At 28.2% G+C, this 24,903-nt stretch overlaps 1 protein-coding gene across 1 annotated transcript; it reads left to right on the top strand.

Annotated features, from left to right (window-relative positions):
• The first annotated feature begins 10,623 nt into the window (after positions 1 to 10,623).
• On the top strand, positions 10,624 to 20,914 carry LOC113374936 (arylsulfatase J-like). Its single transcript, XM_026614895.1, has 9 exons — positions 10,624 to 10,728; positions 11,322 to 11,481; positions 12,968 to 13,194; positions 14,695 to 14,962; positions 15,124 to 15,281; positions 16,229 to 16,361; positions 16,800 to 16,906; positions 17,361 to 17,550; positions 20,631 to 20,914. Exons 1-9 carry the CDS (start codon positions 10,624 to 10,626, stop codon positions 20,912 to 20,914), a joined length of 1,632 nt encoding a protein of 543 aa, XP_026470680.1.
• The last annotated feature ends 3,989 nt before the right edge of the window (positions 20,915 to 24,903 follow it).

A 24,903-nucleotide genomic window follows, 5' to 3' on the forward strand; every position in this document is an offset into this window, starting at 1 on the left:
AAAAAAGTTGAAAATTGAAAAAACTGGCAACTGATGAAGTGGGGTTCTCAAAAAATTGGCACCTCAGTCTTAACATGATTCTTAGCCCTCCTAGCCATCCGAAATAAAAGAAATAAAAAGATTATTAATCTACAATGATGTCGCAATCGCCCGAACTAGCGATGAGTAAAAAAAATTTTTTTACAAATTGGCGACTGTTTAAAAAAAGTGTCTTTTTTACTATTGTTTTGAGTTTCTCGATTTTTTTTTAAATAGTAAATATTAGAATTTGAGGATGATGCTAGTTCGGGCTATAGATAGGTCTATAAACAAGACTCTCATTCTCACATTTCAAGTGAATCGGTCGATTAGAACTCGAGAAATCGTGTCAACAGTACTGAAAAAGTCTATTCTGATAAAAACGCACTTAAAGTTTTGCGTGAAGTTTTTTGCTGTTAAAGTCAGATAATGATATGTTATACTTTTTTTTATTTAAACTGCCAATCTTGCTTTATTCAGCGGACCTTCTTCTACTTCAAAAAAAACTGTTTTCTGCATTTCTCTTTTCCAATCTAGCAGTTCTAGCCTTCTTTGTGCATCTTTTCCGGGCGTTGTCTCGTCTCACAGCAAATGAGTTTCAAGCCCAATTTGCATTACCATAAGGGTCATCATTTCATTCATCTTTCATTGATATGCAAACAGCAATAAATGTTGCGATTTCAATTACCCGAGATCGGAATTAATATGTTTCGGCGCAAAATTAAAATAATGAGTTTAGAGGTTCAAAATTGTTCTGAGTTTTTGAACCCAAACATCGAGTTAATAACTCATTTGACGATAAACTGTCAAAAATTGGTCTAATGACTTCCTAATGCCATTTCTCCGATTAGACCCTGCCAAACCAGTTTGAAGACCGGGTCAGTAAAATGCCTATATCTCCGAAAATAATTCAAATTTCGAAAAATCTTTTCGTACCCATATTTTTAGATAGTTAAACTTTGAAAATATGAAACAAAAAAAATCTATTTTTTTGAAATTTTACACTAGAATACCCTCTTAAGACAAGTTTACGAGATGTGTTTTTTACATATCCACTCAATCAACAATAATTTAGATTTAGCAACTTTTGAAATTGTGACTCTACTTTTGACGTAGTCCATTATTCTAAATATTAATATTGTAATCTTTGTACTGTGGACGTAAAATTTTGCATTTTTTAGCTAATTATAAAAATAAACGACTTGAACGAGAAACTAATCAACGCGAGAACATATTTCAACCTCGGTTCTGGTCAAAAACAAAAGATCAAACATTGGATCACATCATGATTCAATGCTGTACTCACTCATGTACAATTTTGGTCTCAAATAATTCAGAATGACTCGAAAGGTCGAGAAAACATAGAATAAGTAAATCTAATTTTTTGACGAAAAAGGCCTGCTTTAGGAAGTTAAAAATGCACTTTGAGACCAAAAGATAATTAAAGTACAAATCTATTTCTTAATATAATTCTTTATAGGACATAACAATTTGCAATTCTAACTTTACTTTTTTTGTATTGTGGTAAAATCCTGGTTTCGAACTATAAGTTTAAACATATTGTCATTTTCTTTTCTTATGTTAACTGCTTAAAATCATAATCGAGAAGAAATTAGAATTTTAGTAATAATGAAAAAAAAAAATGGAAACCTAGTTAAAGTTATCACGGTAAGCACTTTCCCAAAAGAGAAAACACATACAATTGACGAAAATAATTAATTTTTAAAATATGTTTTCAATAGGTTTATCATAATAATTAAAAACATGCTAAATACTGTTAATATTACTAATTACATGATTGGCATTCTTAATTTTGGACTTTTTCTTGCTCATACTACTTTACACTATAGAGTAAATTTATATTAATTTGTAACTAAATTTTGTAAGTTGCTTTTACTAATTATAAGACAGAAATGATGATTATTGACATAATACATATAGTTGTTTAAGCTGAAAAAGAAATCCGCCGAAAAAAGTAATATGATGTATGTTATTGCTGGAAGCAGAAAAATGTTGGAAGATTGCGTATTTAAAACAAATATTAGCAAATAAGATAAAATTATATTCAAGTTAAATAATTCAACAAATTAATATTTTTAATTAAAAAAAAGTGATAATTATAAAAACAACCAGTGAAAAATGCTCAATTTAATTGTAAATTTTGAATAATATATTTTTTTAATTTAATTTTAATCATAGATTTTGAAATCGTATTTTTTTTAAATATCGAACAAGTTAAGAAAAGTTAAAATTTTGATAAATATGATTGTTTTTAGAAAATTATTAAACTTGATTTAAATTTTATTTTTCTAATATATTTTACATTATGTAGGGTATTTTACAACTCTATTGAAATATTTATACTTTTCAATCATTTGTTTCTATTGCAATAAAAAAATAATTGAAAAAAACAGGATGTACATTTAACACAAAAAAAAAACGTTGTTAGTATTTTGTTACATAGAAAATATTCATTAGCCGCTATGATAATTTTACTATTTTTAATTTTTTATCTTTAATTTATTTTAGAATATCATGAAAACAACATATGTGAATGTTAGTGAGAAATTTTTGACAAGCGTGATTGTTTTTAGAAAATAATTACTTTTTAATTTTAATTTATTTTAGATATCTTGAAATACCAAACAACAAATTAATTAGCAAATCGAATGTTCGTGAAAAAATTTGAATTCTTTATCGTGTATCATATTATTTTGTTTGCTTATATATAATTATGTAATAAATACATACTTCAAGACAGTATTGAATTTATCTCACTACCCTGCAAAAATTTGACTTTAGAATGACTTTGTTAATTAAAATATTGAATTATTTTGCTCAAAAACTTAACTCTTAACAATATATAAGTAATCTATTGTCAATAAAGTCCTAAACGGTATCTATATATTACACATTCGCGTGGTGTAGAATTTACAGAAGAATACTAATAACTTCTACAAACAATTTAATTTTTTTGACCATGAAGAGTTCATTTGATTTAAATTACTAGGAACTCAATTTAGTTGATAAATATTAGTTGTCTTGTTTCAATATTTTGGATATTTTTTACAATATTATGCAATACTTAAATATTCCGCAAACTTAACAATGTGAACGATATGTGAAGTAAATATATGATTTAGAAGGAAATAGCATATTTTTTTTATTAAAGTCAAAATATAAGGCTAGTACATGACGCAAGTGGTAAAACCCAAAAATTGGTTTTCACTAGGAAATATGGTAACAATATGGTTTCAAGTAAAATTAGCTCTTGTCCGGCATTGCTGCTTAAATAAATATTCATTACTATTGAAGAAATTGTAATCATAAATTTTATCACATAGGAAATGGACAGCCATTTGATTGCTAAAAAAGTCTCGTCATTAAGAGCTGAGCACAACAATTCAAAAGAATCATTGAGCTCTGATCGCTGTTAACACGTTGGCTGCTGATGTAGTTTTTCGTCCCTGGTGTGGCTATCGTCACACTGCCAATCTATTCATCTAATCTATCCCCAAATTATTAGCATAAAAGTTGCAATTAGTTAGTGCAATGATTGCCAACCTTCTAATAAAAAACTTGTTGCGTCTTCCTTATTTTCTTCAACAATTTTATTTCATAAATATTCAACTGATATTTATCAAACCAATATATAAAGTAATATTTAAAATGATGTAAAAATATAAATTACAAATATTTATTTTTTTATATCATTCCAATTTTTTAACTTATTTTTGATGATAGTAATTTGGAAACGGCTTTACTTCTTGTACAGAAGGACGAGCTGTTTGGAACTGTTTTCGTCATTGCCACTGAAATACTGTTTTTTGTGATTTTTTAACATTTTGCTCAAGAGGTAAGTTTTTTTATACTATGTGCAATTAAATTGAAACTACATATCTGGTCTTACAATTAGTTTGTATCGGTCGTCTCTTGTATAAGATGTTGCTTCTTGTCAAGCATCAGGTATTAACAAGAAGCAAATATACAATAAATATTTTCTATCAAGTCTAAATGACAATTGTTTTTTTCGGCCTCAAAAATAGTTACATCTTTTAACTCTTTTATAATAAAAAAAATAGCTGTCGACATAGTGACGAAAACCCACATCACAAATAGCCACCTATCTTGGATGCGGCTGTCGACTATGTATCGACAGTTTCTATTTGCCAGGAAAAACTTTTAAATAGGTAAAATATTTTATAATTTGATCAATTCAGGGGTAAATGAAACTATTTTTTAAATAAAACGGTTAACATAAGATACATCTAGATAGAACTTGCGATAGATCCAAAGAAATTGCAGTCACCATGTTAAATATATATAAAAAAATTAAATATGAAATAAATGTTTGTAACTAATATTTACAGAGCTTATTGTTTACTACTCATACATGAATTAAATATTTACAAAGTCTAATAGTAAATGCAACTAAACGCCAACCGAAAAACACGATGTATTATTAATATAAACAAAATATGGTTGTGTATTTTGTATTGACAGAACAATGTACATATATATATATATATATATATATATATATATATATATATATGTCTGTGTTTGTGTGTGTATGTGTGTGTATAGTATATAGAGCAGCCAATTCATCAAATTAATTTAATATATACGTTTCTACACCTGATATTCCCATCGCCAGCATTTTATATCATTCTTTTGAAGATTGTTTTTAAAGCAATTGCTGTTTTAGAGACGAAATATCAAAGCGCGTAAGCGCCGCGTTGGAGTTCAGTGGATAATATGAAAATTATTTGTACTTATTAAAATCTCTATAAAATATCTGATAATTTGATGTATATATAACAAATGTCTATTTTTGACCGCCAAATGGTATTTTTTTAGTGAATTTCTGCAACCGTTTGACGTGCCTTTCCAAAAATTTAATCAGTTTATTCTATTAATACAAGTTAAATGTGTATTAAATTATTGAAATCGGATACTCCGTTCAATTACTGAACTGAATTACCATTTTTGCCACTTTTTGCCCTATATCATCAAAAACGGATGCACCTGCCTTAGCCAAAAAGTAATCAGCATGTCTTCTTGTCAATAGAAATCGAATGCTTTTTGAATCATTCAAATCGGTTGATCCAAACTCACTTAGTTTCGCAATAATTGGATTGAAAATGTTATCTATATTAGTTGTATTATCTAAAATAGAGCCGTTATGGATGCTCACTTCAGTTGTCTACTCAATTTCTAATTTTGCTCCCGAAATCGTCGATAAATATTTATATCCGCACACAAACACATCCATTATTTATATTATACATCAATTTTTTCTGCGGTATGCCAAAATGTTCAGAAACCTCTGAAACGTAAAGATATATAAACATTTTCATTTTCGATTTTTTTGCGATTACTATATCTTACCCTACAGGAAGTTATTAATGAAAATTCAAATAATGCAGGAAATTTTCAAAATTATTTTCATCGAATGTATAAAATGTATGTAAATGTAAGTCTGTGCCTGATTCGATCCTGAACTGAAGTGATTATCGTCAGCAAATTGGAAAAGTATAGGCTGATTTTAAATCTATGATAAACAAGGTGCTCTATGAACAGCCGAGTAATAAAATCAACGCCTGTTAAGAGTTCATATCACAAACGATTCGCGAGTTTAGCAGTTTACACTGCAATAACAATTCGCAAGTTCAATTACTGTGAAAGTGATATTATTAAAACAAAGTTATAATCGATATAATTTGATAAATTAAATCAAAACAATTACCCGCAATAATATAAATAAATTTAACAAATAAAAAACGGCATCTAAGACTACATTTCACCAATGTCAGTATTTAACAAATAATTGTGTTTAAACTAATAACGTGCGTAGCCAATAAATTGCACATGTAAATATTAACCAACTGCATAAATAAAATATAAATTTGCTATATTAATAAATATGATAATATAAAATGATAGTATAAAAATGTTTTCTAAATTTTCTGGTGATCAATAATATCTGTACTAGATTGTTGAAGTTCAACATAGTCTAAAATTAGACCATCAGGTAAGTGTCTTTCAAAATTCACATTATTAATTGGTTAACAGTCTTTAATTTAATAATAATAAACAATATGTCAAAGAACTAAATTTGAATGGTATAACGTTTAATCGCCTCTTAATTTTGTTTATTAAATTTAATTAAATTTATTTACTAACTTTTTCAAATAAGTTTCACAATATGAATATGCCTACAGTTGTATACGAAACTCGTGCATGTGTTTTTATTATAAAATTTGCTGTATTTTTAATGGGTGTTTGCAATTGGCTTAAATGAGCATTAAAAATTGGATGATTTTGATATAAATGATAGAACTCTAAAATTTTGATAGGCTCCAATCTTGGAAAACAACTGTGATTAATCCGAACCAAGTTAATTAAATAATTTTTCATCTTTGAACAACTTTTACCAACTCTGATATTAGATCCTATAAAGTGCTCTAGTTCTTTTCCATCTTTGTCATAAAAACTGACTCATTTGCAAATTTGTTCTACATTTTATTACCTCTGATTATATAATGCGATCTACTTTATATTAATTTAATAATAAATCCTACTGCAATTAGATAATTGATATGATTCCAATTTTCATAACATAATATAATAATATATCCTATAATCTACGACTATAAAACAGGTTTTTCTGTTTTCCAATGCAACTTTTACTATCTGTAAACATATCTGACTTTGAAAATTTAAATATTAATTGTACTGCCTTCTCTATTGCTTTCAAGTTAGATGCAAAAAAATATCCTACTTTAAGATCTTAATCTTTCTGTAATATTGCGGATTGTGTTTAATTCCCAAATTTTGATCCAATCTCATATAACCATTTCTCAATCTCGAGCGAGTCTCTCAATAAATATATTGAAAATGTTTTGTATTAGCTAAAATAGAGCCTTTATAGGTGTTCAATTCAGTTGTACAATGTATTTCTAATTTTTGTCAAAAATATATAAATTATAACATTTTATTGCTTTTCGCATTTATCAATAATTTGAATATGTAGCACATAGGTGAGTATAGTTTAAATTTCTAAAATCACACCTGTGCTCTCAATCAAATAATTATATTATTGGTATATTTAAACTGTTGAAAAGTATTTACGAAAAATAAGCTTATTAGAGATGTACAAAACTGTATTAAAATCTCCGATCTTATTATGCATCATATTTTCTACTTCGAGTTGCCACATCACTCCCCGTTCAATATTGGCGATAAACCTATTGGTTGGGAATCGACCTGATTAGTTTTTGGTAAAGATCGGCAAAGCGGTTTTCTTGTAATGCAGTGTTAAAAAAAAATTCGACGATTTTTTGAGATACCATAGTCCTATACGAGGTCTGTTCAAAAAGTACCCGGAATTTTCGTTTTTTCAAAAAAATATTTATTTATTCGTCTACATTAATGTGGTCCCCTTCAAAGTAGTCCCCCCTAGATATAATACACTTATGCCAGCGTTTTTTCCAATTTTCGAAGCACCCTTGATATTCACTTTTTGATATGTCCTTGAGCACTCTCAGCGATTTTCTTCAATCGAGGAAAACCGCCGTCCTTTCATGGGTCTCTTCAACTTTGGGAATAGGAAAAAGTCACACGGAGCCATATCTGGTGAATTTTTGCACTTTGCAACACTTTATTTCATTTTTTACGCAAAATTTAATACAAATTCTTTGACTTTTCAATTCTTCCATTGTAAAAATCGCCGAGCTCAGAAAAACACGTCGAACCTTAGCGACTACCACAGACAAAGTAAACAGTGAATATAGCTGAAAATTTCATCATACTTTAGGGGCATGTATACCAACACAATAAAAAAAAAATTTTGACAATCAGACACTCCAGACCCGCGAAATTTAATTATTAGTAATTCCGGGTACTTTTTGAACACACCTCGTACATCATACTAAAATAGTACGCCCTACAGCCCAAATCGTTTAATTTTTAAAATTTGTCAAAGTTTGCAAAAATTAGTATGTTTTTTTTGCATTTGTCAAAATTAGACCTTTCATCAACGTTTGCTCAAAAACGCCTGATCCGATTTCAGGAATTTAAAAGCCATTTGATGTATTTCAATGAGGAATATCGTTTTGTGTGACGATCTGCCGAGCCGTTTCTGTGTAATTAGGAAAAAAGTGTTAAACTTTTCGTACACATTCAAGCTCATATCATCGAATCGATTTTAAAAAATCAACTGTTCGAAAGATGTTAGTTGGGAATTATACTGATTAGTTTTAGGTGAAAATATACCGAGCCGTTTTCTTGTAATTAACTGATGAAAAAATAAATTAAGCAGATTTTACGGAACTTTTTTGGCGATATATTATCATGGTATTATTTATAGAACTTACTGAAATATTATGGTCTTAGACAAGTAATTTAATTTTAAAAATTCATCAAAGTTTGAGAAAATGAGTAGTTTTTTTGACGTTTGTTAAAATTAATATTAGAAAATTTACTTGGTATAACAATAAAGTGTTCGTTCGTTTTCTATTATGTGTAATAAATTCACTCAGAAAACTTTTAATCATTTAGAAATTAATTTAATTTTGATTGATTAATTCGATTGTTTACACATATCGGGAAGTTCATGTAACTTGCCTCAAGGCAAAATACCAATACCAACTAGTTTAATAATGGCTTATAGGTGTAATTTTTGACTCGTACATTGATTTCTTAATTTCACCACTTTTCAGTGGTTGGTTCCGCAGTTTCAGCATGGCACTTTGGAGAATAGAATATATTCAAAGTATATAGATATAAATAGGTACTCAAAAATACACATATTTTTAAAATAGGCTGCGCTTATAAATACTTTGGGATTTTTTTATTCAATTTTATTCTGCAATCTGTGTAAATTAATACCTTTAGCAAAGAATTCTATCAAGTATATTGTGAAATAGTTTATTACAAATTAGTGGATACCCAAATTAGTGGCGTATCTACTAGAGCTAATTAATATTATGAAAAAAAAAACTAAAAACAGAAGGGAAAAAAACTTTTGGAAATTTAATATTAATTTTGGGTAATATTTCAAATCTCAAAAGAAAGGTGCTACAGATATGACCTTATCATAAGCTCTCTTCCAAAATAATGCAACAGCATAATTATTATTTGCATTAAATACAATACAAGTTCATATTGTTTTGCAGGTATCTATGAAATACTATATCCGAGTTTTTTACCTTTATTTTGTTCGATTAGACATATTTAAAACTTATATAATTGAAGATAATTTCAATTTGAATTCAACAAGTCTCGAATCCATTTTTTGTAACTATTACAAAATTGGTTTTTAACGTCAGATGATGAGTCGACAATAATAGTTCTTTTTCTGATAAAGTCTTTGAATTTTTTTTGGAGGTTTCTATAAAAAAACACCCTGCCGGCTATATTAGACTTATTACTATGAATGAAAGAATCACTCCGATACAACTCCTCCTTGAGAGTTAATCCGAGTGGAGTTGTCTCACAGGAGTTGTCATATCCGACTCCCCTAAACTGATACTAAATCTGTTAACATTTTTTTTATTTTTGAACAGCAATCAGAACCTTACGTCTTATGAGCTGTTGAACTGAAACTTCTCCTTCCTTGGTATTTTTTTTTAGATGGTAACCCAATGGTTATTCCATCCATATTTGATGATTTTGTTATTAGAATTAATCTAATAGTGCCGACATTTTATTGGTCCAGAAATGCCGGGCAAGGGCTATTTTTGCTTGGAAACATATTGCTATCTATATTTTCAAGTGAAAATTATTGTCACTGCTGCCTGACAACAGGCTGCTCAAAGTTTGTATCGAACCCGGGACCTCTGAAACAAGTCCCGTCGCTCTTAACCGTTTACCTACGGCTCGCCCGTAAATCTGTTAACATGTACAGATATTTGCTTCAGATTTTTTCTAATACAAAGATTTTGGTCGAAAGAATTGGTTTTAGAACTTTCCAGGTATATAATGTCTCAAAATAATGCGATTTTGTATTTTATATTCTGTATACGATAATGTTGGTCCGTAAATGAGCTCTTTCAATGGTATACAACCAGCTAAAAATATTTAGTATATTATAACTTTTACACAGTTATGATATAATATAACTCCTCTCTAAAACGGAGTCAAATCCTAACTGATCCGGCTTCGGATATGATAAACCTATCTCTACTATGAATCATTAAAAACAATTAAAAGTAATAGAATCTGGTATGATTGCTGCTGATTTGTTAACAAGTGTACGAATTTAAAATTTTTCATCTTTTAGTTATATAAGAAAAAGATTCAATGTTCAATTAATTCGAATATTTTTTTTTTGTACCTCATTCGAGTTTTATCATATCCATGATGTTATTATCTGCCAATTGTTAAGAAGAAATAATAAAAAACTAAATCTTCATACACTAATAAAAAACGCCGCTATTGAAAATTAGTATCTATATTCTATAATATATATTATTGCCAACTTGCGTCAAGGGCGTAGGATTAATTACAAAACCAATGCTACTGATTTTCTATTATAAGTAAATTGAAAAAAAATTGCTGATTGAAATTAAATTACAGAACAAGGAAATCTGTCGAGCAATCATGAATATCTTGTCTTTCGCACTCGGAACATTGGCTTTGGCCGTTTTCAGTGATGCCCAAGATGCCAACCAACCACACATTATTTTCATCATGGCTGATGACATGGTAATTTCAATAAATTTTAATAACAATTTAATTTTGTCATTGATTAATAAACATTAAACCACTAGATTATTTTATTTTGTTCAACGCTGAACTTGTACGTCATGAACTACATAATTTTTATATATTCATGAATATAATTATGAAAAAATCGAGCAAATATTTTCAATGTTGAAAGGTAATAATTTGCATTTAAATGGAATATATATTGCAAAAATGTTTTTATTTAGACTTGCATAAAATCATATACGTGTTTGGACAAAAATATAAGTAAACAATTAAAAATTCAACTAATGATTAGTAGTAAATAACATTGGCAATGTGTTCAATATGTTATTGAATGAATTTTTCCAAATTCAAAATCGAGCATGCTAAAGTTCCCGTTAATCAATAATTACATATTTACATTGTGTTCAAGCATTATTTTTGTTTATTAAATTCAATTTTCAATCAAAAGTTGTCACACTTTTAACTGAAGAAACAGACTATATAAAAGACGCAAAAAATGTTTGAGATTCAATAATGATTGCTAGTATTATTACTATTATAGCTAGTATTATTACATAGTATTTATTACTATATATACATTACATTAGGGCTTCAATGATGTAAGTTTTCGTGGTTCGAACCAAATTCCGACCCCAAATCTGGATGCGTTGGCCTACAATGGGATGATACTGGATAACCATTATATGCAACCTCTATGTACGCCTTCAAGAGCAGCGCTAATGACTGGCAGATATCCAATATACTCAGGTATTTATAGCACATTATTATTATTATCAAATGATTTATCGAATGGAAAAATTATAAGTTCCAAAAAGATAAGTTATATTTTCAAAATTTCGTAACAAAAAATACCGGGAAATTTCCAAAAACGTGGGCATTTTCATTTGTTTGTGAGGTAAGTCCAGGTTTCGTTATATTATATACGGACTCATGAAGATGGCAATGTAAAATGCAAAATTATAAATAAAGCATATAAAATACAAAGCGATTTTCATATAGACATACAGCATATCTCTATGAGGTAACGCAAGTAAAGCCAACATTTTTGCAACAATCTTAAAATAAACATCTGAAGAAAATATAGCGCCCAAATATGTTCCAAATTGGCTTATCCAAGATACTAGTATGGACATAGTGACAAAAAATATTGGAAGGTTTGAAAGTACTAAGCTAGATAGACAACCATCCAAGTAAACGTGCTAAAGATTTGCTAACCGCAAACATTACTAGACGTTTCAAAAAAAAAAACAAGCTCATCAAACTTAACTTATTTATTAAATATTATTAAAAAATATTCAGTGTTCACATTTAACTTTCCAATGATAAAAATTTAAAACCCACAAACCGCTTGTGAAATTTTACTTTAATATTTGTCACAAATAATTTATATTATGTATATTATTATAATGAATCTATATTTATATTATTTAATATACTTTATAATTTATTATAATCCGTACAAATAAAAAACTACGTTACAACTAATTTGTATTAAATCAATTTCTACAGTAGTTTTATGATCCGAAATAAAAATTATAAATGTTTTTATCAATAAAAGTGATAGAAAATAATGAAAATTAACTATTGTGTGCTAAGATAAAAATATTTATTAGAGCATTTTTACCTTAACCTAAAATTTTATATTTAAGAAAGGAAAAGAACGTGTTTTTCATTTCATGCTCTAGATAAAAATTTTGAAAAAAAATGGCTATACTTCAGGATTCTTCCATAAAAAAGAGAGATGACCCCCATAAGAATAACTACGTAGCAAATACAGTTAATATCAATTGAAAATACATACTATTTACCCAAAAAATTCATTTTTACCCCATTTGGGTAATTTACCCTGGTTCCCCGACCACTGCTTTATAGAGATCAATTGCAGTATCATTCAGAAATATATAATAGTTTTTTGACCACTTATACAATTTTGTGATATTCCCAATTTACCACTAACACGGAGTTTTCAAATAAAAAATCTATTATTAATTATATTACTTATCCATGTATTGTAAACATAACCATAGAGGTTTGCATTTACATAAGTATAGAAATAATATAAATGTTTTATGAGTTTGCAGACCGTTTATGTGCATTTTAAAGCACATCTATGAAAGATTTAAATAAAAAAAAATTCTATACTATTTTCAAGGTAAAATATTGCACTATGAATTACCTAGAGTTAGTTAATGTTGTTCATTCAATATGTTAAACAAATGGCTTTATATTCCAGGTTTACAAGGCGCGCCATTATTGGCGAACGATGTAAGGGCTCTTCCACCAGGAAAAATTTTACCAGAATATTTAAAGGACTTGGGTTACACAACAAGATTAGTTGGAAAATGGCATTTGGGACATAGATCTCTCAATGAGACTCCAACGTACAGAGGTTTTGATTCTCACTTTGGCTATTGGACTGGTTGCACAAGCTATTTTGACCACGTGCTGGCTGAATACACTGTAAGTAATTGAACTAGATGTAAGTGGCAGTTTGCCTGAACGCAAATTGCTTGAATGTACTGAGATGTGTGTAATATAATATCTGGAAAATATTTCCCAGATAGTCTTATAATTTAAAGGACAACCAACTGATTTGTCAAATATTATTATGCATATATTTAAACTTATGGGCCGATTCTGCCGTACAACAGACGAATGTTATGGCAAGGCCATGTTAGGTTCCAACTTCCATACATTATGTCCACTGAATCCTACTGAATACTATCAAAATGTATGTATTTGCTGAGCATTCAGGAGTTTTACAAATAAACTGCAACGTCACTCGTATGTTATGAAGCTATGTCAGAAACACACTGTTATCTAAGATCGTGTTTTTGATATTTGCACAGTTTCTGTGTTAGGTTTTCTATCTGACAACCTGAGATAAACACCTGACTGCACAGCAACTACATGGCTTTTGTCAATATTTAGGACGATTTTGTATGGAAAGTTCTTCATAAAATAGCTTTGCACTAACATTGGTCTGTCATGGGGCAGAATTGGTCCATTAATTATTTTATTAATTTTTCATAAAGTGAAGGCGAACTTTTACAAAATTTATGTTTTTTATTTATGTCTATTAAACTTAGGCAACTCTCTGGTAATCAGAAATATTTTATGTTACGGGTCTGTAATTGTACGAGTAGTCACAATCTGTCAAAAAAATTATGTATTTGCTGTATGATCACGCGTTTTACACATAAAACCTAACCTCCAAAAAACACAAATCAAATACCAATTTTATTGTAAGTGCAAGATTCTGATGTCTCTTTGAAAAATACATAAGCAAAGTCTTACCAAAATTGAAATTATGACGTTTATGCGTTTTGGAGGTTAGGTTTTATGTGTAAAACGCCCGATCGCACAGCAAATCCATAGAATTTTGACAGTTTGTGACGAAATTGGCTCTGCATATATACGTATGTTAATACATATATGTTAACATAAAATTTAATTCAATAATAAAATTATTTATTTGTATCGACACTAAATGTGCGTCATCATTTTAAATGCTAAAATTAAAGAATCATTGAATAAATACAGTGGCAACAAATGAAATAAATGAACTTGGTTATAAATAGTAGAAGACATCTGTGTTATCACATCTGTGTTATTGCAGTTAGAATTTATGAATGATTTGCTTATACAAGATTGTTTTCAATTTTTACGATGTCAGATAAATAATATTATCCATGTAGGCTTTATATTCTAGTAAAAAACTGAACAAATATGCTCTTACAAAAACTATAACATTTATGGTGGTGTAGTGGTTCAGAGCGTAGGGCAGCGCAAACTAGTCTCCTATTGGATTCTAACCTCAACCAGCTCGATATTAAGTAGTATGATATTCGTGGCACTATTAGATATGCATACATAATGTAACATAAAGAACAAGAGTGGTTGACCGCTGGATTACATTGACAAAAAAAATATTAGGGTAATTCTAAATTTTTTTTACAGAGTGATGGAAAGGCTCACTATGGTCATGATTTCTACCGTAATACAACAAGCGCATGGGATTTGCAAGGCCAATACGCAACAAGGCTTTATTCCCAAGAGTCTGAACGAATTATTAATGAACATCAAAATCCCGAGGAAAACCCACTTTTTCTTATGGTTGCTCATATGGCTCCCCATTCGGCAAACAAAGGAAAATTTTTGGAAGCGCCGCAAGAAACTATTGACAAGTTTTCTCACATTCCAAATGTGGATCGGAGGACATATGCTGGTAAGCGTTTACTTGTTATTTATTTGTCCATTTATAATATATTTCAATATTGTTATTAAATTACTCTAATTGATTTATTAATTATGAATAAGCCTGGCAAAAGCATATATATAAATGTACATATACTTCCAACAATTATAAATAATTATTATTTTTTACAGCAATGGTCAGTGAATTAGATGACAGTGTTGGAGTATTAGTAGAAGCTCTGAAAAGGAAAAATATGTTGCACAATTCTGTGATTCTATTCAGCTCAGATAATGGAGGTGCAACTACAGGAATATATCCCAACTGGGCGTCAAATTATCCATTAAGAGGCGTAAGTTGATGCTTTAACTATACCAAGTAATTTTCAAAATAAATTTAAAAAATACCCCAAAATAAAAAGAGTGCCGCTAATCATAATTATGGGTAAATTTAATAAAAGCAGTTATATTTTTAAAATTATTTTATATTAATTCACAATGTTAAGACATATGGAAATTATGTAAAATTTCCAAATTTAAGTTGGATATCAAAATATCTAGTAACACCAAGTTACTTAAACTGCTGTTGAGCCATGCTTAATAGTTGCATCAACTGTTTTATAATGTATTTTTCGTGGTATTTATTTTTTAATGAATACTTACAACTATACACAGAATATATTATATTATTTTATAATATTCAGTATCAGTAACGTAATTTTCATCGAATTTATATTTATTTATTATTTATTTTTTATTTTAAACACGAGTTGAAAGTGACATTTTCTCTGAAGGCAATTTGCACGAACTTCTCGAAAGGTGTAATAATTGAGTTAATCAACCGAAAATGAAATTTAGAAATTTAGATAAAATTTATAATTGTTTATTTTGAAAATAAAGATTTCGCTTTTTCCTAAACACATTTAAAAAGTTATCTGTAATTATATTAATTATATTGCACAGGCACGTGCTATATGTCCTAAAATTGTAGTTTATAATTTCACACTTTAATAAATTGAGAATGTTTGACTTATCACATAATAAATGCAACTTTTGACACCAATTTTGACTATACTGTTTTTTCAAACTTTATTATATATGACCTCTAATCCTTCATTACCAATTCTAACAATAAGTGAAAAACATTTATTTCGAAATATTCCATTCAAATCAACTTTTTTTGAAAATTTTATCTATATGAGTTTATTGTGATTAATTTATTACTAGAATAGTCTTAATATATTAAATACTTATTCTTTAATTAATTATTTAAATTAATTAATTATTAATAATATTTCAGATTAAGGGTTCTCTGTGGGAAGGCGGTGTACGTACTTCTGCTTGTATATGGAGTCCATGGATGCAGGGAAAAGGCATTCACGACGGTTTGATCCATGTTACTGATTGGTTTTCTACTTTTATAACTCTTGCTGGTACGTATTGCAATTTTAATTCATGAAGTAATAAAGATTTAGCAGTAAAAACTGACGAAATGACAGAGCAATATATGTATTAAAATAATTGTAATAAAATTGGTGGGGCACTATTATCCAAATTTATTAACTTAAAATGCAAAGTATATACAGTCAACTTTAAACTATGTAAATGACTGATTTTTTAAAAAAACACAAATTAATAAAAAATACGGATATGAAAGATACAGTCCATTAACTAAAAACACCCACCAACTTCTATCATATAATGGCAAATAAAAATACTGATAATTTTTTTTCCAATACTCTCTAGAGGTGGAAATTTTAATAACTGCACTTTTACAAACTCTTAAGGAGTTCTGAAAATCCCACTTAAACAGAGCCTATCAGCTTGATAAATTATACAATGTAGTATTTTATTGATATTTCAAATTGCAGGTGGTGATGTTTCACAATTGAATGTGGATGGCTTGGATCAAACTGCATCCTTAATTTATGGCTATCCATCACCCAGGAGAGAAATGCTTCTCAACATCGATGAAGTAGTAAGTTATAATAAATCATAATTGATTTTAAAATTTATCATAATTGATTTATATATATATATATATATATATACTTGATAACCCGACAGACGTTATCCTGTATATCCACATCTACATTTTAAGTTCCAAATTTTTTAATATCCTATCCTACACATCTGACAGTTTTTATGTATCTAAATATTTTTAATATCAAACAATGATAAGCGTTTTTTTTGTATTTGTTTCATTTATTTCTACAATCTAACTATATTTCTATAATTCGAACAATCCTAAAATATTCCCTTAACAAACTTTAGAAAGATTTATCAAAATCTGAATAATCCTTTAGGAGGAGTATTATTTCATACATCATTACAGAATAATTTTATATATGAGATATTCACCTGAAGACAAGTTGCATTAATTTATTCATAAAAATATCAATATTAATATTTTATTTATCTCTGTTTAACAGCAAAAACATTCCGCAATCAAGTACGACAATTGGAAGTTAATTGTAGGACCAGCATTCAAAGGGCAAGCCAACCTCTACAGTGGAGAAAAAGGAATTGAAGTAACCCATGAGCCCTTTTATGACATTTCTTTGGTCAAAAATAGTTTAGCAGGTCGCGCCTTAGCCGAAATTGGATTTGTCTTCAATGATAGTATAGCAAAATCTAACAGAAAAAAAATTATCCCAAAATGTATCAACAGAGACTCCAGCAAATTCCAAAGCACCTGTTCGTTAGTGCATTATTGTAAGTACTAATAATATTTATATTATATGTTAATTATATGTTAAGTTAATTGCCAATATGTAAAAAAATAGCGAATGCGTTTCGCTGAAATATCTGGTCTTCAATTACGACATGTGTCAATTTTTTTGAGATTTTTCAATTTTCCTTAAAATTTAGCCAAATCAGCTGAATAAACAAAGTTGCGATATATGATAGATAAACTAAGAATTTTGAGATGAATCTAACTATGTATAATACTGTATATGATTTTTTATGAGTTTAGAAAATAGTTTGAATAGCTGCTCAAACCTAACCGCACTTCTTTCTTTTAACTTGTAAATATTTCCACATATTCTATCCTACAAGATAAACCATGAGAGCTAAGTTTGTTTTTGAAAGATGCAAAACGATATATAATTCGATATGTATTTTCTTGAGATTTTTCAATTTTTCTTGAATTTTAACACTGCAATTAGCCCATAGGCCAAATCGTTTGAAATACAATATTGCAATATATGAAAAAAAAAACTAAGAATTTTTAGACAAATCTAACTATATATAATACTTTATATAGTTTCTTTATTCATAATCGAGAATAAATGCAAAAGTCTTGATACACTCCTAATATGTACAATTACCCCTCGACACATATCTAGACCAAAAAATGTAGTACGATTGCAAAGTTACAACTTTTGTATCTTGACTCCAATTTATGTAAGAGTGGTCCTTAATATGGATATTTTCGAATTTCTTTGCTGTCAGGGGTTCAAATGCTTCCAAAGTGCTCAAAAAATGAGAAGTTTTAGCTCCTAATATTAATTTTAAGATAGTCCGCACTCCAACTAAAGTTTCTTGGTTTTTCTTCTTAAGTAAATGCTTATTTTATGAAATATATCGAATTTTTGTTGTAATTTTTTTATTTATGATCAAAATAAGTAAATACAATGTTATTTTCAAAATTTCGATTCACTTGTCGCTTGGTTATAAAATTTAAAAAAATAAATGGAATTTTACCCATGTTAAAAAACAAATAGGAAGTGACTCGTTTCAATAGTGCGGACTATCTTAAAGTTAATATTAAGAGCTAAAACTTTCAGAGATTTTTTTCTATCATTTTGAAATTATCTGAACCACTGAGAGCAAAGAAATTCCAATATATCCGTATTAAGGGCCATCCTAATATATATAATATATATATATTAGGATGGCCCTATATATTAGGATATATATATATATATATATATATATATTTATATAATTTGCGATTTATTTATGTATTTAATTGCTTATTTAATATTCTTTTTCGCGCTCTCTAGGGCAATGTGATAATAAAGCATAAATTATATAATATTAAAATCAAATGAAATTTAATATTATACGTTCAAGAACATAAAATGTTATGCCTGCTACTGCCATATGTCACTTGCATTTCACGGCCGTTATGTCGAAAACGCGGAATTTGTAAATCTGTCAAATTTAATTTGAATTTATTGACATGGAAAGGAATGACTAGATGATTTGGAATATAAATGAGAAGTTTTATGTACAATTTACTTTTGATTTTATTATTTTATTATTTTTCCGCAGTCGAAATATCTATTTGTTTACTTAGTTATTTAAAAACAAATATAATTGTTTAATTTATTGATAAATCTAAAGCTTTTATTGATTCATAACGAGCAATAACAAATAATTTAATTAAAAATCAGCGTAGATTTTGTAAGACTTTCGATTTATAGTTCAGACCACATTATAATTTATTCTTTTGAAAAGGCCATGTTTTTTACAGCAATATTTTGCGATATGTAAAAAATAAATCATTTGACAATGCACATTTTTTTATACAACGCTTCTAGATATATTAGAAAAATTTGATAAACAAGGACAAACACTTAAGCAATTTATAATGTACGTTTCAACCAAACCCAAACTTCATTTAAATTGGGGACAAAATTATTAAACTGGGTGTACCGCAAGGATCAAGTTTAGGACCTTTTTCATTTTTTATCTGGAAAAATTATTTAGCGCTTTGTACAAATCTTTGCAGTTTTATTCTATTTACGAATGATGCGTTTTAAAATTTGAATTAAATTAGAAAAAGTTTTATCAGCAATGAATAATGGCTCAATATCGTCTTAAATAATGATAATACACAAATTATTTTTTTCTGCTCAACTAATCGATTGATGAATACGAGCAAGTTTTTTAACTAATTAATTTTCATTAACACAATATAATTCCTTAAGCATTAGAATTTCTTAGTTTTCATAACAATAATAACTAGTGGTTGATGGCATCGTGCTAAAACTTCTCATACTAAAAATTATTTTTTTAAAGAAAGCTTTGGAATTTTTTGAAAACTAATAAAATTAGATGCTTGAAAATTTTGATTGTTTTATATTTTTTATATTTTGAATTTTTTCAAAAAGTTTGAACTTGATTTCAAATCAATCTCGCTCCTTAGCTGTTTTAGAGACGAAAAATCAAAGCGTGTAAGCGCCGCGATAAACATAGGTACGGAACCCATAGGAATACAATGCATATAAATGCAAACAACATTTGTTCTTATTATTGAAACATCCATAAAATTTTATCAATTCTTCTTCTGTCAACACAAATAAAATGCTTTTTTAAACATTCAAATCGAACGCTCCGATGTTTCAAAAACTGAAATACTATTTTTGGCACTTTTAGTCCCGTATTTACGAAACGGCTGGACCTGCTTTAGCCAAAAACCAATGTGTCTGTCTCCTCATTGATACAAATCGAATGTTTTTTTAAAATATTTGAATTGGTTGATACGTATAATGAATAAATTTTACTTACGTTTAGTCAACGCTGGAAGTGAAACGTATTGTTGAAACCAGTCTTAATACATTTTCTTAGAAACTATAATTTGTGTTTTAATAATTAAGAATTTATAAAGATTTTATTGCTGTAACTGCTATTTTCATATTTGTAATTTTTCTGTTAATGTGTTTATTTTAATATGTAATTTTTGATTTTAGATTCCTTGTGCTTATTCGATTTGAGCAAAGATCCATGTGAATCAAAAGACATATCTGCTAACAATCCAAACGTGGTTAATGACCTTTTGCTAGCAATTGTACAATATAAATCGAATATGATGCCCCAAATGCTTCCGGAAGTTGATCCTCGAGGACTTCCAGAACTTTACAACTACACGTGGTCCCATTGGCTTGACCAAAGTCCAACCACACCTCAGCATAGTAGCCAAATTGGATTTAATAGTCAATACTTTGATTATATGGAGAGCTTTGAAAATTTTTAATTTGGAAATTTAAAGAAAGAAACCAAATATTAATTTGTAAATTATAATATATTTAGAGTTAATGTCAAATTCGATAATAATCACGCCAGGTCAATCAAAACTTACAAGTAAAATGTTACCAAGCTACATAAAATGCCGATCATATTGATCGTTAAACTATACCATTAATTTATTTTATTTTTTAAAAAAATCTATTTGACTTTATTCATAAGTATGATATTTTATAAATACAATAATCCATTGTGATTTATATATATAATGAATAAAGCAAATAATAAATGCAAAATAGAGAATCTTTTTATTAGTTGAATCAAAATTTTCTCTTGAGAAAAATAAGTTTATATTAAATTTCAAATTGTTCAGGGATGATAAATAAAATTAAAAAATAATAATAATCAAATCATTACAATACCAAATAAAAAATTAACTAGTTGAAAGTGGCATTTAGCCTTAAGGCAAGTTATAATTTCAAGAAATTGAAATTCAGATATTTAAATCAAATTTTAAACTGTTCATTTCAAAAATAAAGTTATAAACAGATTTCCAATAGAATTTTCTCAAACACATTTAAATTATCTGTAATTATATTAATTATATTGCACAGAAACGTGCTTATATGCCCTAAAATTGTAGATTATTATTTTAAATTTTAATGAATTGACCATGTTTGACTCAGCACATCGCAACTCTTGACACAAATTTTGACTATAATATTTTTTCAAACTTTGATAAATTTTTAAAATTGAACTACTTGCCGTAGGGACGTAAAATTTATTGTAAGTTGTTTAGGACCATGATATCTATCAACATAAAAAGTTTCATCAAAAATTTCTTTTTGACAGTTTAATTAAACGGCATGTCATAGGGCCGTAATATTTTAGTATGATCTATAAGACCATGATATCTATCATAAAAAAAATAATAAAAATCGTCGAATTTTTTTTCAACAGTTAATTACATGAACACGTGCGACCGGATTTTTACCAAAAACTAATCAGCACGATTCCCAACTAATATCCTTCGAACGGTTTTTGAATTTTCAAAATAAATTGTGAGCTAAAACGCTGAGAATTTTTTTTTCGCTTTTCTGCTATTTAGGCAGAAATTTACGAAGAAACGGATTGGCTGAGCGCAAAACTAATTAAGGCTAGCTGTTCCACATCGAGATACATCGAATGGTTTCTAAAATTTTGAAATCGGTCCAGCCGATTTTGAGAAACGTCGATTCACACACGCACACACAAACTTTTTCCAAATTTGATGTCATTCGATTTAGAATAGCGAGAAAACAAAATTAGCGAATCGAATTTTTGGGCGAAAACAAACTTTTTCTTTGGAAAGTTAATGAGTTAATTAGACAAACAATTAGTTAATGCATAAATAAAATTGCAAAATTAACGCAAAACATAGCAGCTTATTCCGCATCTTTCGAATAACTTTATTTGTGTAGCTGTTTCTAGATTTATATTTTATTCTGAGTACAGATGAATTATATTTTTTTATTTTTGATATAAAGTAAGTATAAGACATTTCTATACTCAAAAAAGTAATTTTTGTGTTTAATAATAAAAGCATACTTGTTCAGAGTGCTTAATTTTGAAGTGAAAGAATTGTTTCATTTTCTTGTTGTCTTTTTGCAAACAACTTGTATATAGTTAAAAAACTATTAATTATAATAAAAAAAATCCCTAAATTTAACAAAATTTCATTCATTCAGTCTGACTATACGATTTGCCTATATACACCTTACGTAGCAAGACATCGTAATTTCCCCAGAATATAATAAACCAGATATGCAAACAAATTCAACAGAAATCAATAGTGTTTTTTATAATTAATTTCTGATTCATTTAAGATTCCTGTACTGAGTTACCATAACACGAGAATTTATGGTCAATTTATCCAAGATATCAGTTGAATGTAAATTCCTCTATGTTTTATTTATTTAAACATCCGAAACAACTATAATAAAACAATTCTAACTTTAGAAAAGGTGGTAATAAAAAAAAATATAAAAATGCAAATCAAGTGCTATAAAAATACTATGAACGATTAAAATTCAATAGATTTTTTCGCGAATTGATGGAATTATCGTCGTATAGTTAATCTATAATATAGTGAAAATACAATTTTGAAATAATTTAATTGCACGAAATTGCTAACGTAATAAAACTCAAAAATTTCAAATTGAGTAAGAATTTATAAAAAATCAATCATTATTTCGATATGTCTATTAACTTTCTGTCGTTCTGAACAAACCTTAAAATAAATAGTACACGATTATGACTATTTTTATATTTGTTCAAATACAAAGTTTCAAACACAAAACTGCAAAGATTTGGACATGTGTATAAGTATATATGTTTCTTTGCATTATAAACCGTACAGTTTTCAAGAAAATAACTCAAATCAGACGGTTTGAATATCCATTGATTTGAATCGCAAAAAATAGTTGCTAAATTTAAATTCTGGAAAATTTAGAGTTATTTTTTTTATTCTATATCGCAATGACAAATCCTTATTGACATTAGACTTTAATAAACTAGGCAAGATGCCATATTGAATCAATCTACTTGTTATAGCTATAAAGCTATTTAATCCAAAACCGAATATACTATGTTTAGTACATACAAATTTAGAAAAATATATATTACAAAGCACTAATTTTACACCTACAAAAAATTGACTTAAGCACTTACATCTATTTAGTGTCAATAGAAACTAGTTGGTATTGGTATTTTGCCTCGAAGCAAGTTGCATGAACTTCCCGATATGTGTAAATAATCGAATTAATCAATAACAAATAAATTAATTTATGAGTTATTAAAAGTATTTCGAGTGAATTTATTACTCATAATTGAGAACAAAAGAACACGTTAACTTAGAGTATTTTCTAAAAGAAAATTTTCACAAATCAATAATTTTTATAATTGAACTTGTTTCCATGGGACTTTAATGGTTTAGTATGTTCATTAAGACCAAGTACTCAGTACTCAAGTCAAAATAATACTCATTTTCTCAAACTTTGATGATTTTATAAAATTAAACTACTTGTCGTAAGGCCGTAATATTTCAATAAGTTGTATAAGACCATGATATATATCATCAAAAAAACTTTCATAAAAATCGGCTCAATTCTTTTTTCAACAACGAATTACAAGAAAACGGTTCGGTAGATTTTCACCTAAAATTATTCAGTATCATTCCCAACTAATATCTTTCGAACAGTTTTTGATTTTTTACAATCGATTTGGTAGTATGAGCTTAAATGCGGACGAAAAGTTTAACACTTTTTTCCAAATTTCAAAAGAACAGCTCGGCTGATCGTCGCACAAAAGTGACAAGCGATAGTCCTGTTTCTGAAATCGGTTCAGGCGTTTTCGAGCAAACGTCGATGAAAGGTCTAATTTTGACGAACGCCAAAAAAACGATATCAATTTTTGCAATCTTTGAAAAAATTTTAAAGCTAAACGAGTTGTCGTAAAACCGTAATATTTTAGTATGATCTAGAAAACTATGGTATCTATAGTCAAAAAAATAATAATAACCGTTGAAAAACAAATTTTCAACACTTTATTTAAAGAAAACGGCCCAGCCAACCTCTACTACACTACCAAGAACTCATCAGCACGATTCCCAACCCATATCTTTCAAACGGTTTTTGAATTTTCAAAATCGATTCAGAACTCGGGCTAAAACGTGGACGAAAAATTTTTCACTTTTCTGCTATTTACAAAGAAACGGCTTGACTGATCGTCGCGCAAAATTGATAAACGCTAGCCCTCATCGCGATACATCGAATGGCTTTTAAATTTTTGAAATCGATCCAGCCGTTTTTGAGAAAACGACGATTTACGGCAAAAAATCTGTTTACAGACACGCACACACATACATATACACACACACATACTTTTTCCAAATTTGGTCTAATTCGATTCAGAATGGCTTGAAACGTCGAGAAAACATAAAATTAGCAAATCGGGATTTTT

The sequence above is a fragment of the Ctenocephalides felis genome, unplaced genomic scaffold, assembly GCF_003426905.1.
Source record: "Ctenocephalides felis isolate EL2017-DRISC unplaced genomic scaffold, ASM342690v1 CF-g0.4_SCAFFOLD_01886, whole genome shotgun sequence".
NCBI classification, from domain to species: domain Eukaryota; kingdom Metazoa; phylum Arthropoda; class Insecta; order Siphonaptera; family Pulicidae; genus Ctenocephalides; species Ctenocephalides felis.